The following is a 14197-nucleotide window of genomic DNA, read 5'->3' as shown; positions in this document are numbered from 1 at the left end:
TCATGAGTCCTTTGGAATAGTCTTCTAACGTTGCATTGCTGAGAGGAGCCCAGTCTATCAAAGACAGTTATCACAGATACGTTGTGTCTGTAACTGTGTACGACGTTCTGGTTCTGCTCCCCTCACTCAGCATCAGTTTATATAAAGTCTCTCCAGGTTATTATGAAGTCTGTCTGCTCCTCATTTCTTATAGCATGAGTCTGCCATTACATTCATGTACCACAACTTGGTCAGCCATTTGCCAATGGATGGGCATCCCCTTGATTTCCAATTCTTTGCCACCACAAAAAGAGCTGCTCTAAATATTTTTGTATATCCCTGTCCTTTTCCCACTTGTATGATCTCTTTGGGATGCAGCCCTAGATGTGGTATTGCTGGGTCAAAGAGTATGCACATTTTTATAGCCCCCTGGGCAGAGCAGAAGGACATTTAAAACAAAGAAAGGTAAACAGACCTACTCAGAGGAAAAGGCTTGAGTCCCATTAAGGAGTGATAGGGGAGAAAGGAGGGCAGCAGGTGATACAGAGCATTAAGTGCCAGGCCTAGAGTCAGAAAGACTAACCTCCCTGAGTTCAAATCTGACCTCAGACACTGACTAGCTGGACAAGTCACTTAACCCTGTTTGCCTCAGTTTCCTCATCTGTAAAATGAACTGGAGAAGGAAATGACAAACCACTTCAATATCCTTACCAAGAAAATTCCAAATGGGGTCACAAAGAGCCAGACATGACTGAAAGACCCCTGAACACAGGAGAGAAAGGTGATACGAAATCGCCACCTTTGGGTCCAGGAGTATTTTAGCTGACAGCTCCTGTCCCAATGCACATCATGCTGATTGGTCCGAGCAGCCTCCCTCACAGAGTCCTAGCCCCTTTCTTTTCAGTGGTTTCCCTTCCCCAGGCTTCCTTTCTGCAAGCTGCATGTTGCTTGTCTGTTATCTGAACTCAGTGAACTTTCCAAAGCCTCCCATGGCCTATTATTCTTCATCCTTTATTGCTTTCTTTCGGATGTACTCAAAGGGTCTAATTTGCACCTCATAAAAAGATCACCTGGTGAGGCTGAATTTTTGTAGTTAATTTAACAACTCATTATCCCATCTCTTTTCTGTGATGAGGTCTGTGAAAAAGCCACTTCCTTACACTTACATCAAGGTTCTTCTACCAGTTCTGTTTCCTGACAGACCATAGAATTTTAGAGCTTTCCTCAGACACCATTTAGTCCAGTGGCATCAAATTCAAATAGCAAAAGGGGCCACTAAACTGTACATAAAGATCTCGGTGGGTATATTGACTTAGAAAACCACAGATTAAAATAATCTATGTTTTGTTGTATTTTAATTTATTTTGTTAAATATATTTGAATTACATTTTAATCTGGTTTGGGGAGTACTCAGGAGTGTTGTGGGCCACATTCAACCAATGGGATGTGGTTTTTATCCATCTGATCTCAACCACACCCCTTTAAAGATCAGGAAACTGGTGTTCAGAGAGTTTAACTGGTAATTCAAGGCAGGTGCTATATTCCTCTGACTCTCAATTCAGTGCTTTTCCTATGATAGCATATTGCTTTTTATAGACTTTCTATTGTTCTGCCTCATGGGCTTGACATACTGCTACCCAGGAGATTTGTGCTACCTGTAAGGCTTAGAGATGCACTTTCTGTCTTTGAGATATTTTATACCATTATTAAGTATCTAACTGCTGAGACTTTATCTGGAAAAGTATGTGTTCATTCCTAATTTTAATTTTTTCTATCTCCAAGTTATTTTCCTCCGCATGATAAAACATTGTCTTTATTCTTGAGGTGACTTATTTCATTAAAAAAAAGTTTTTAAGTTAGAAAAGTTAAACCCATGAGATTTATCTTGTTTATGCATTTTCTTATTTCCTCTTTAGTAAATCTAATAAATTAATAAAATCAGGCATGATTTTCCTACTAAATCCACCAAGCTATACTGGTTGATGTTAAATTATCCTACCCTTTTTGCAGCACATCAGCTTGCTATTTGAGGTAATCTAAGTACTCAAAGGGGATAAATGAGCTTAATACACGTATGATGATGATGAAGGCAATAATTTTGTTTCCTTTTCAGCATTATATCAAAACACGGAACTTGCCACCCTGTATCTCACCAAGTCTAGTCCTAAATCCCAGTACAATATGTTACTCTACATGTCCAAAACTACCTACTCATGCTGGAATCACTTAACTGAAGCCATAAGGTAAGATAGGCAGGATGTTTCAAATAGTGATAGATTATTCTCTGATGTTTTATTCAGGCTTGTTTGACAACACTTGAAAAGCAAAAAAAAAAAAAAAATTCCCAGGCTTCTTTCAGCAATAACCTATTAAAGTAACCTGAAGCTGATTAAAACAATAATTTACTTTCTCTTAGAGTAGAACTTGGCAGAATTCAATAAATTGGTACCAGAAGAACAGGACACTTGAATTAAATGTAGAAATGCTTGTGTTACCTGTCAATCTCTAGAAAGCTATGCTATTGGAGGTGAGTGATAAAATGGGGGTGGAAGGGAAGAGCCTAAACAATGAATATGGGCATCTTAATGTGTTGATGTATACACCTAGGCCATGTAACAGAATGTGAGACTTGGATTCAGGAAAAACCAGAGTTCAAATCCTACCTCCGACATTTACTAGCTGTGGGATCCTGGACAAATTATTTAACCTCTCAGTCTTAGTTTTCTCATCTACAAAATGGAGATAATAGGGTCATTGTGAGGACCAAATGAGATAACATAGGTAAAGCATGTTTCCAACTTTCAAGTGCTTTATAAACTCTCGTTACCCTAATTCTGACTTTGGTTCTATCATAGTTATTTTTGAATCTGGTCATTTTACAGGAAATTTTATTTAGATGTCTCATTATGGTGTGGAGGTAAGCCATGGATTTTCAAAAATTATGCCAGCGAAGCGCAATATCTGTGATTCTATTATGTTGAAAAACTTCAACTATAGACTTGGTAACAGATGGAGTTGTGTATGAGGACAAGCTTACCTAAACACAGAGAAGTACCTTGCCAGTAGGTTAGCCATTTGGTGATGGATTCTATGGCTATTGCAACTCTTTTTTTTTTTTTTAAAGCAATTGAGGTTAAGTAACTTGCTCAAGGTTTCACAGCCAGTTATTTCTGGGTGTGGTACTAAGTATCTGAGCCTGGATTTGATCCCAGGTTATCTCGACTCTGGGGCCAGTGCTCTTATTCACTGTGCTACCTGGCCACCCCTTATTGCAACTCTTGAAACAAACAAAAATATAAATTGCCTGTCAGCACTTATGCTTTTGCAGTGATAGTAGAAAAAAAGGTGGAAAAGGGGTCAGGGGCCACTATAAAAGTAAGGAAAAAATTTCAGGCCATCCATAAACTTGAATTTAACGGTTGGTACTCTATATGCGATCTTTGTCCCATGACTGAAGGGATATAATACTGGAGGGTCTGAATCATAATAATCTTGACATTGTCACTATGAATGAAAAAAAATGAAGGAAATTATAGCTAAATGGAAGGATGAATTTCCTTCTTTCATTATAGAGGCAAATAAAGAAATAGGGACAGCTAGGTGGCAGAGTGAGTAAAGCGCCGGCCCCGGAGTTCGGTTCTGGCCTCAAACACTTAACACCCACACAAAAAAACTAGCTGTGTAACCTTGGGCAAGTTACTTAACCCCAATTGCCCTCTAAAAAGTGAACAAAAAAAAAAGAAAGAAATTGACTGAATAGCATTTTTGGTGTGCCCAAAGGTAAGAAAAATAATTTCATGGATATTTGGTCATCTTATATTTCAAATAAACAATGAGTAGTTGCAAAAAGTTCACCATGGGGCAGCTAGGTGGCACTGTGAATAGAGCACTGGCCCTGGAGTCAGGAGGACCTGAATTCAAATCCAGCCTCAGACACTTAACACTTACTAGCTGTGTGACCTTGGGCAAGTCACTTAACCCCAACTGCCCTACATTCCCCCCTCCAAAAAGCAAAAAAAAAAAAGTTCACCACGAAAATAATAGTATATGAACTAATTAATATCTTTTGCAGAGGATGAGGAGGTAAAGATATTCTATGCAGAACCTTATAAAGCCCATCATATTAAATCAACCCATGCTTTGACATTATTTGGCTTCAAAGCAAAGCCAGGAGCAGGAGAGGATGGTGAGAAATATTCTGGAAAACAGGTGTATTGGATCAAGTGTAAGGGAAGAGAAAGTCTGAAGATTGGTAGAGTGTGGGGCAACTTCACGCTCATGCACGATGAATGCCTTTTGGTAGGTGAAGGATATGTGGAACACAAAACAGTATCACACTCAAAAACATATCTTTAAATTATTTTCATAATTTTGAACTTGACAAGCACTAACAATCAAGAATATTTTAATATAGAAGAACAGAAAAGAGAATTGTATGTGAAACTGTAAACCCCCATTTCCTACAGTTTGCTTTTTAAATATATAATAAATTCAGCATGTTAGTTCCATAGCTGTCTCACTTGCCTCTGTTTCCTCTGAACCTCCTATAGATTAATGTTGCTTATTTCTTACTTTTGGGAGGGGCGGGTACATATTGTAGCCCAGGTGAGGTACTACTGTGTTTCCCCAATAACAAGACCTATCCCGAAAATAAGCCCTCCCCTTACTGTGTAAGATTCCTCTAAAATAAGCCCTCCCCCGAAAATAAGCCCTATTGAGATTGCTACTGTAGTGAAGGTGATCCCTGCGCTACACGCTACATTACATTACCCTCTGTATGCACCGTCCCCCCCCGTGAAACGTACGCCGCACTCTGAGCTGCATCCAATCAGAGCTGCAGCAGTGAGCGCATCATCCTGTTCTTCCCCAGTGATTTGCTTATTGAATACAGGTACATTTTTTTGTTCACATTTACCTGTTTATTAAAATTGCTGTCAATGTTCATTAAAATAAGCCCTCCCCTGAAAATAAGCCCTCTGGTGTTTTTCTGTCCAAAAAAAAAATAATAAGACAGTGTCTTATTATCGGGGAAACACGGTAGATACTGGCTCACTGATGCAAGAAATATCACCTTCCTGGGGCGGCAAGGTGGCGCAGTAAATAGAGCACTGGCCCTGGAGTCAGGAGGACCTGAGTTTGAATCCAGCCTCAGACACTTAACACACACACACTCACACACACACACACACACACACACACACACACACACACACTAGCCATGTGACCTTAGGCAAGTCACTTTACTGCAATTGCCCCCCAAAAAGCAAAAAAAAAAAAGAAATATCACCTTCCTGTATGTCATCTAACCAGGCACCCTCACTCCAATTTTCTCAGAGGTGACTCACTCACCCCAAATGCCTTCTCACTAGAAAATATTGGAGTTTTCCCCCAAATGAGATTGACCTCAGTCATCACCTCTTGACTATAATTTGCACCCTCTCAGAGTGCTAGGAGCATTCCTGGTGAGAAAAGGATACATTCTTAGTATTCAAAACCATAACTCCTGAGCCCCCAACAATATGCCTTCCATTTATACAGAATCGCAAACAGTGATACCATTGACTCTTAAACGCAAATCACTTACTAAACAATAATGATTACAAACAGTAATGACCATAACAACTCAGTAGAAGGCAAACCAAAAATAATCAAAATACCACAATTATTCAACTGAAGACAACAGCAGGAATGATCAAAACATCACAGTCCACCCATAAACCTGGGTCACATTCTCTCGATAATGTATGCAATGTCCATGTAGGAGAGTGGGCACACACTTATAGAAATCTGGGAGGAAGGCACATGAGAGGGAACACCCACGTACCTGGGGCAACCTGCAACTCTGTAATACAGACTTGAAATCCTTGGTCCCTTCGGGAACAATCCACACTACGTGAAACCATTTCTCTGCTAGTGGCTTCCCTTCTGATCTTCATTTTTCTTTTCCTAGGCAAAACTGCTTCTCTTCTGTTCTCAAGCTGGTGAGAGTTCCAAATCCCCTTGAGACTAAAAGAGCCTAAAAATCTCCTTAGTCAGCAAACATTTGACAAGCAGAAAGAGATGGCACTCAAAGATATCACATCACTAGTTCAGAATATAAACATGTGTAAAATGTTATGGAGAAATAGTGAATAGTGATGAGCAATATCATTTCAGAGAGAGAGAGAGAGAGAGAGAGAGAGAGACAGAGAGAGAGAGAGAGAGAGACAGAGAGAGACAGAGAGAGACAGAGAGAGACAGAGAGAGACAGAGAGAGAGACAGAGAGAGAGAGACAGAGAGAGAGAGAGACAGAGAGAGAGAAAGAGAGAGAGAGAGAGAGAGAGAGAGACAGAGAGAGACAGAGAGAGACAGAGAGAGAGACAGAGAGAGAGAGAGAGAGAATAAAACCAGTTGAAATACAGCTTGTTGGGAAGACTTAGTTCAACAAGCTGTCCCAAGAGCATTAAAGTATAAAAATGGAAGGCCAGCAAATACTAGAAAATGGAAAACATCTGCAAAGTTTTGTTGTGTTTCTTTCCTTCTTCAAAGATAGTAAAACCATCACACTTAGACTCAACTTCACCAACCCAAATTTGCTTACAGATGGCATATAAATGACATTATGAATAAAAGAATTAGATCAATTATACACAAAGGAGATCTACGTGGGAGTCAACACAATTGTGAAGATATTATGGGATTTATTTACAAATTATCTGAAGGAAGGGAAGATACCAAAGCTATGGAAAAATGTCAGACCTCATTAATAATGTAAAAAGGCAACCAAAATTCATCTACTAATTTATGGTCCTGCTTTCCCAACTACATATAATTTTAAAGAAAATCATTTTCACACATTGAAGAAATTTTTATTGAGGGCATTAGGAACATGTTGCCTTTGCAAACAATATTACATAATATACTATACTACACCTGTATTTTCATGTAATTTTGGGATGGTGTAGATGGTACAACTCTCTGTGCTTATTGTTGATTGAATGAAAACATTATTTGGTAGAGCAAAGGTTTTCTAAAAGGCTTTCTTCCAATAATAAACTTTCCATCCAAATATCACAATTATTCAAGAAGCCTTAAATGATGTAGTGATGGAGATCAGCAGATCTCTTTTAAAAAATATCACATGATTCAATTCCACAATTCCTTGAGTTTTAAATTTTCTCTCCCTCCCTCCCCTCCCCCACCCCATGATGGTATACAATCAGGTATAGGATCTGCAAATACTTTCACATTAGACATTAATCAGGTTGTAAAGACAGATTGTATGAGATGGAATGAAAAATGGGAAAGAGGAAACAAAAACAAACAAGAAAAAGAAAGAGAGCAGGTAGTTTGCTTCGATCTGGATGCAAATTCTGTTCTTTCTAGCTCTTTCTCTGGATGTAGACATCTCTCTCCATCATGAGTCTTTTGGGGTTGACTTATGATGCTGCATTGCTGAGAAGAGTCCAGTCTATCAAAGTTGGTCATCACACATATGTTGTGTCTGTAATTGTGTACAAATTTCTCCTGGCTCTTGTAAACTCAAAGTAAACAAACAAATTATTAAAGAAAACAAAAAAACAAAAACAAAAAAACTAAACTAAACAAAATATTACATGATGGGTTAAACCAGAAGTATACCTGCCAAAGATATTCATGACAGTAATGGAGAGGAGCCTCCCATCTTCCATCCATCCTATGTTTCCTCAAGATTGCTTTTAAGAATGTTTTTCAACCCCCCCCTTTTTTAGTGGCCTCTTACTGAGTATCTTCTTTGGCTCCACTTGGAGAACAGTGCTTGTTGAGGGAGTCTACAGTTGGGCATGTGTATTTATGAGCTCATTAAGAAAGGGTTTATATGTACTCAGGACTCTGGAACATCTAGTAATATGCTGATGATGCTCAGTAAGTACACATAAGTAATAATAGCTTTTTCTCCCTCAGGGAAGGAAGAAATCAATATATGAGGACATTTGGTATTCCATCAGATGATCTTTTTGAAGCTATCTACAGGTAAAATGAGCACTCTGATATTCTGTTCTGTTTATAATTACTGTAGGAGGGAATAAGTAGGAATAAAAACACAAAGTGAAGCAGAGACTTGTGATTATTCAAATAATATTAGCAATGCTAATAGTTAACTATCTAATTCAGACCTGTGAAGTTTAAAATTATCCGATGTACAATAAAAGAGGCAGAGCTCTGAGCCAATGGCATTTTATTAAAGGGTCCATGGTTCCCTCCAATTAAGGGGACCTCAGATTTTTCTCACTATCTGAGATAGTTCTGGTCCCCAGAACCTTGTTAGGACTTGATACTCAAATATGCAAAAGAGGCATGGTAAAACACAGAATCTCATTGGTTTATAGACCTGGGTCTTGAGGGCAAAAAATGAAGTATCATCCAAAGAATGATATGTCAGCTGGGGGTGTCACAGGTTGGGTGAAGCACAGGGTATCTCCACTGCTTAAGTGGTCATAACCTGCCCATGTTGGACAAGAGAGAGTGGTTCAGAAGTATAAAAATAAGCTGGAGGACTTTCCAAAAAATCAAGGCATCTTACCCATGCTAGGCTTGTACATGGAATTTGAGCAAAGTGGATGGAGATATCTTTGTCAGCATTTTTATGGTTGTGTAAGTGAGTATCATAACTGGTAAACAAGTAAGGCATATAACATTGAAGTTTGAGGCCTATTATAAAGGCCTACGTAATAACCTATCATCTAATTATCCCTATATGATCAATGTAAAGTATGAAACTGATTAATGCTAATTGGAATAGAGTAGGAGTCCAAATGAATCATTTCTCACTGACCATCTCAAATCATATTTGTGTCCTGAGTCATCTCAACATGAATATCAACTCCAATTAAAGCCCTAATCACTTCACTTTGAGGATACAGACACAGTCTAAAATCTAAGTAAACAACTGAGACACTCAATATCTTATTTGGGGGCTGAAGAAACCATAGAATTTTTCCCTTTCTCTTGGTGTATGCATTTGTCATCAGTGTTTGAATAATGCTTTGAAATTAAACTTCTATGAAAGTATTTTAGTCATTTGATGAAATGGAAATAAGCCCTCTTCAATGGTAATAAATGAGTTTCATTATGTAAAACTCATCAGGAGAAAGTTACAGAAGGCTTATTGGATCATAAGATCTAATAAGACTAAAAATGAATTATAAAAAAAGATTAAGGTTTGTTTTCTAACCTAGGCAAAATCCAATTCATTACTGATATCCCATTTTTTAAAAGTACATTAGATAGGGATTGCCTTTAATCACTTTTCACGGTGATATATAGAGTATTTAATTTAGTTGTTTTGTTCTTTTCCTTCTCATATGATTTTATAAGTTTGGTCCATGACACTCCTGAAAAGGAGCATTCTCTTTGTTGGGAGGGGACGCTGAGAGATGAAGTGAGTGAATACTATAGACAGTGTTGTTAGAGGGGAGACCCAGGTCATTCTGACTCCAAGGCTGGCTCTCTGTCTTCATGCTGTCTCTTGATATAGCATGTGACATAAATATTATTTCAACTGCTAGGTCGGAGGAAGAGCTGGTAAAATTCATGCATGGCCTACATGAGATTTGGAGTATTAATGGCAGAGATGTGGTTACTGCATTTGATCTTTCCTCTTTCCCTCTCATTTGTGATCTTGGTGGTAAGTATTAGCTGAAGAATTAAGAATTGCTTCAAATTCACTTCAGATGAGTTCTGAGAACCAAAGACTTTCATGGGGGATGGATAAAAATCATACATGAGGATTAGAATCATGCTATAACTCTAGGAAGGGAATAAGCATCTATATAATTCCTACTATGTGCTAAACACTGTGTGAAGGGTATCTCACAGCAACCCAATGAAACAGGTGCTATAGTTATTCCCATCTTATAGTTGAGGAAACTGAGATGAACAGAGGTCAAGGGACTTGTCTAGGGTCACACAGCTAGTGAGTGCCTAAAGCTGGATTGGAACTCAGATCTTTCTGACTCCAGCCCCAACATTCTATCCACTGCATGACCAGCTGCTTCCAAGAAAAGGTAAGTTCCTTCTAGTTTGAGGCCTTCAAAAAGACAATCCTTTCTAAATTCCTGAGCCCCGAACATTCCCTCTACTTTGTTGGCTTGTTTATTAGGAATTTTAGATAGGGTAGGGTAGTGCATAGTGTTAAGTGACCCGAATCTGGAGTCTGGAGACTTATGTTTCAGTCCTAACTCTAAGTGGCTGCAGTTGCTTCTTAGCATCAGTCTTTTCATCTGTAAAATGGCTAGATTAGACCACATGATGCCTGAGGCCCCTTCCACGTCTGAACTTCATACTCCTTTAATAGTTTGCCTCAAGGACTGAGGCAGTATTCAAGATTTTATGATCCAAGGAGCCTTTCCTAGAGAGACTCATCGGTAGCCCACCACATTTCTCTGTGGAAGATTTCCTTTGATAAAGTAGAAGGAAAGATTTTGTTGAGATATCTTAAGGTAGTAGAGTACCCACTTTAAGAAGTTAGCATTCTAATGTTCTGCTGTCTCTCACTGTCAATCTTCTACCCTCATGTAAGTTAAGTAAATGAATTGATCAAACAAATAGCATTCGCTGTTGTTGTGCAGTTATTTTTCAATTGTGTCCCACCCTTTGGGGTTTTCTTGGCAAAGACACTAGAGTGGTTTGCCATTTCCTTCTCCCATTCGTTTTACAGATGAAGAAACTGAGGCAAACAGGGTTAAGTGACTTACCCAGGACCACACAGCTAGTAAATGTCTGAGGCTGGATTTGAACTCAGGAAGATGAGTCTAGTGCTCTATCCACTGCATCTCCTAGCTAATGGTGCTATATACTAAGCTCTGATGATATGCCAGGTGCTGGGGACATAAGTGCAAAGAATGAAACAATCTCTCATTCTGAGGAGCTCACATTTTAATGTGAGAGAAAAGTACATATAAAACACATACAAGTATATGTATATGTATTTTACATACAACAGAAATAAATATAAATTAGTTAAATGCAAGGTAGTTTGGGAGAGAGAATTTTAGCAGTCATGGGGATCAGGAAAGACTTTATGCTACAAGGTGGTGCTTAAATGGTTTCTTTTTTTTTTTTTTTGAGGGATAAGACAAGGCAATTGGGGTTAAGTGACTTGCCCAAAGTCACATAGTTAGTACATGTCATGTCTTTGAAGTTAGATTTGAACTCAGATCCTCTTGATTCCTCGGCTGATGCTCTATTCATTGTGCCACCTAGCTGCCCCCCTCCTAAACTGTTTCTTAAAGGAAGAGGGGGAATCTATGAGGAAGAGGTAAGGAGAGAATGCATTCCATAGGAATGGAAGACAGCTAATGTAAAGGCACAGAGATAGGGGATGAAGGCTAGTGAGTGAGGAACAGAGAGAAGGTCAATTTGGCTGGATTGCAGAGTACATTAAGAAGAGTAATGTCCCATGAGGATGAAAAATAGTTTAGAGTGAAGATATTTTGGGTTTTAAAGGCTAAACAGGAGTTTATATTTTATCCCATAGGCAATGGGAAGCCACTGGAATTGGTTGAGTCAGATCTGTGCTTCAGGAAAATTACTTTGGCAGCAATGGATTGGACTGGGGCCAGCTTGAGGCAAGGTGGCCAATTAGGAGGCTGCTGCAGTGATCTAGGGAGAGGTGATGAGGTAACAGTGCGGGTGAACAGAAGGGTCTGCATGCAGGAGATGTTATGAAGGTAGAACTCACAAGATTTGATGAATGAATGGATGTGTGGCATGAAGGAAAATCAGCACAGGTTATTATTGAGATTATGAACCTTCAGTATTGGAAATAATGGTGACAACAGAACTATGTTAACTTGGAAGAGGGGAGAACTTGGGCGGGGGGCTCAATTGGGCTCAACATCTAGTTTGAAATGTCCAGTAGACGATTTGCTTTCTGGAGACTAGGGCTGGGTATCTAGATTTAGGAGTGACTGGTATAGAGATGATAGTAAACAAATACAAAAAATGGTTGAGGACCACAGGGAAATATACTGTTGAATCTGTTTTCAAAACCACTGGTATAGTCTTCCTACCGTGTTTCCCCGATAATAAGACCTATCCCGAAAATAAGCCCTCCCCTTACTGTGTAAGAGTCCTCTAAAATAAGCCCTCCCCCGAAAATAAGCCCTATTGAGATTGCTACTGTAGTGAAGGTGATCCCCTGCATTATGGTACCCTCTGTGTGCACCGTCCCCCCCCCCATCCCCCGTGAAACGCACGCCACGCTCCGAGCTGCATCCAATCAGAGCTGCAGCAGTGAGCCGTCATCCTGTTCTTCCCCAGTGATTTGCTTGCTGGTGCCATTGAGAGCAGTGCCGCGGAGGAGAGCTGAGGCAGGACAACAGAAGCCCTCCCCTGAAAATAAGCCCTCTGGTGTTTTTCTTTCCAAAAAAAATAATAAGACAGTGTCTTATTATCGGGGAAACACGGTAGTATGTAAGTTCTAAAACTGCATGTTTACTGCTCAAAAAAGAAGTATCCATTCAGAAACAAGCCAGGTGAAAAAGCAGCTGTGCTAGCAGAGGGCCACTTACTCTGACTGTCAATAATCCTTAGCAGATACAGCGAGCAAAGGGCTCTTTCATTTGCATGCTAAGTAGCCCGAAGGGCTCGATCTTCATTAGTACTGATCTGTGTCTTGCCCTGGACCTGGATGGCTCTGGAGGAAAAAGTGAGATTGGTGACTTTGCATAACCTTCCTTCACTCCAATCCAATTCACTCGCAAGTCATGGCGTCACCTCTCTGATGCCATGGTCCTCTTCCAAAATGGACACACAACAAACGCAACAACAGCAACATTAACAACAACCACAACGACAGCAACAGCAGCAACATTAACAACAACAGCAACAACAGCAATAACAAGAAGCAGCCTGAGCTTAAGAACTCTCAGAGCAAAATACTCAATAGAAAGGGAATGGGAAAGAGGCGGTAGGGGAGGGTCTATCAGGAGACCCTCAACCAGTTCCTTTCCTGCCAGTCTAGCTGATGAAATTACAGAATGTTAAGGATCAGGGAAGGAGATAATGAATGGCTTAGGCCTTAAACAAAGTGCAGGAAAAGGTTTTACACTTTATGAAGTGTGAAGAAGTTTTTCAATCAGGCTGGATGGAATGATTAGGTTGCTTAAGAATGGCTACACCCTTGGAAGACCTTTAAAAATCAAGACATACTTCTAGGCAGAAAAGAGTTCTGAGGAAATGTGACCTCCGGTAGCAGAAAACCATCTATGGAGAAAAAACCCGGCCTTGAGAAGAAATTATCCCTTGACTGGGTGAGGGGGTATCATGAAGAGGGGATTTCTGTTCATAAAACATTATGAATCTACTCTCTCATTGGACGGAGTCATTACATCCATCAGAGAGCAGGCCCTGTTAGTCAAGGCATAAGGCTGGAAGAAGCTTGTATCTTGAGATAGTGTTAGACCTGGCCTTTGGAATTTCTTCTTCAGAGAGGAACAGCCCCAGGTAACCCGGCTGTATGAGCTGCTCATGAGAGGGACAGCACCCCTAGAGGAGAAGGGGCATTAGGGTCCCATGGGGGTGAAGCAGTAAATTGCCTTGGCCATCTTCCTTAAGTGTGTGCCTTTCAAATAAGATACTCTCTGAATGAATGAATGAATGAATGAATAAAAAGGCATTTATGAAACACTTACTATGTACCGAGCTTTCTATTAGTAACAGAATAAAGCAATATAGTCCCTGCCCTCAAGGAGGTGACACTCTGGGGCAAACCAAACATATAAAAGAATTCAGCTGCAAGGGGGGTGGGTAAATTTAGAGATCCCATCCAGCAACCAGAATTAGCAGGTCAGATGACCTAGAAAAGCTGGAAGGCATAGTGAAAGGTCAGCAGATTGTTAGACATTTTCGTTTTCCTTGTCATCAGAAAGATTCCTAGTCACCCAGATGTGGACTCATAACTCATCCAAGTGGTATGGATAGCTATGTTGCTCTCATTGCCAGGTCACCCTGAATGGGGTCTTGACAGCCAGGAAAAGGTGAAAAGAAGGTGCAGGTGGGAAGGCTGTATCTGCTGGAGTCTCCCTCTTCTCATTGATGCTGTATGCAGTTGCGGGAGAACTTGACTGTAGGTTCATGGGGGGGGGGTAATTTGTTGCTATTGTTTATGCTATACCAACTCAGCAAATTCTTTTGTTTTGGACTAATTCTCTCTACTGGCTAAGTAATTTAGGGTGAAACACCAATTGTTGACTC

At 39.9% G+C, this 14197-nt stretch overlaps 1 protein-coding gene across 1 annotated transcript in view; it reads left to right on the top strand.

The window, feature by feature from the left end:
* The window catches only part of ASMT (acetylserotonin O-methyltransferase), a 68470-nt gene that overhangs the window by 37895 nt on the left and 16378 nt on the right, over window positions 1-14197 (top strand). Inside the window, exons 3-5 of the mRNA XM_069072885.1 lie at window positions 2093-2222; window positions 7904-7972; window positions 9508-9626. Coding sequence (XP_068928986.1) covers window positions 2093-2222; window positions 7904-7972; window positions 9508-9626 — 318 coding nt within the window. The remainder of the gene's footprint in view (window positions 1-2092; window positions 2223-7903; window positions 7973-9507; window positions 9627-14197) is intronic.

This window comes from Petaurus breviceps, unplaced genomic scaffold (assembly GCF_028583685.1).
Source record: "Petaurus breviceps papuanus isolate PSGF00001 unplaced genomic scaffold, PetGlider_PUasm1.0 90849, whole genome shotgun sequence".
NCBI lineage: Eukaryota > Metazoa > Chordata > Mammalia > Diprotodontia > Petauridae > Petaurus > Petaurus breviceps.
This window is presented reverse-complemented; position numbering and strand designations above follow the sequence as displayed.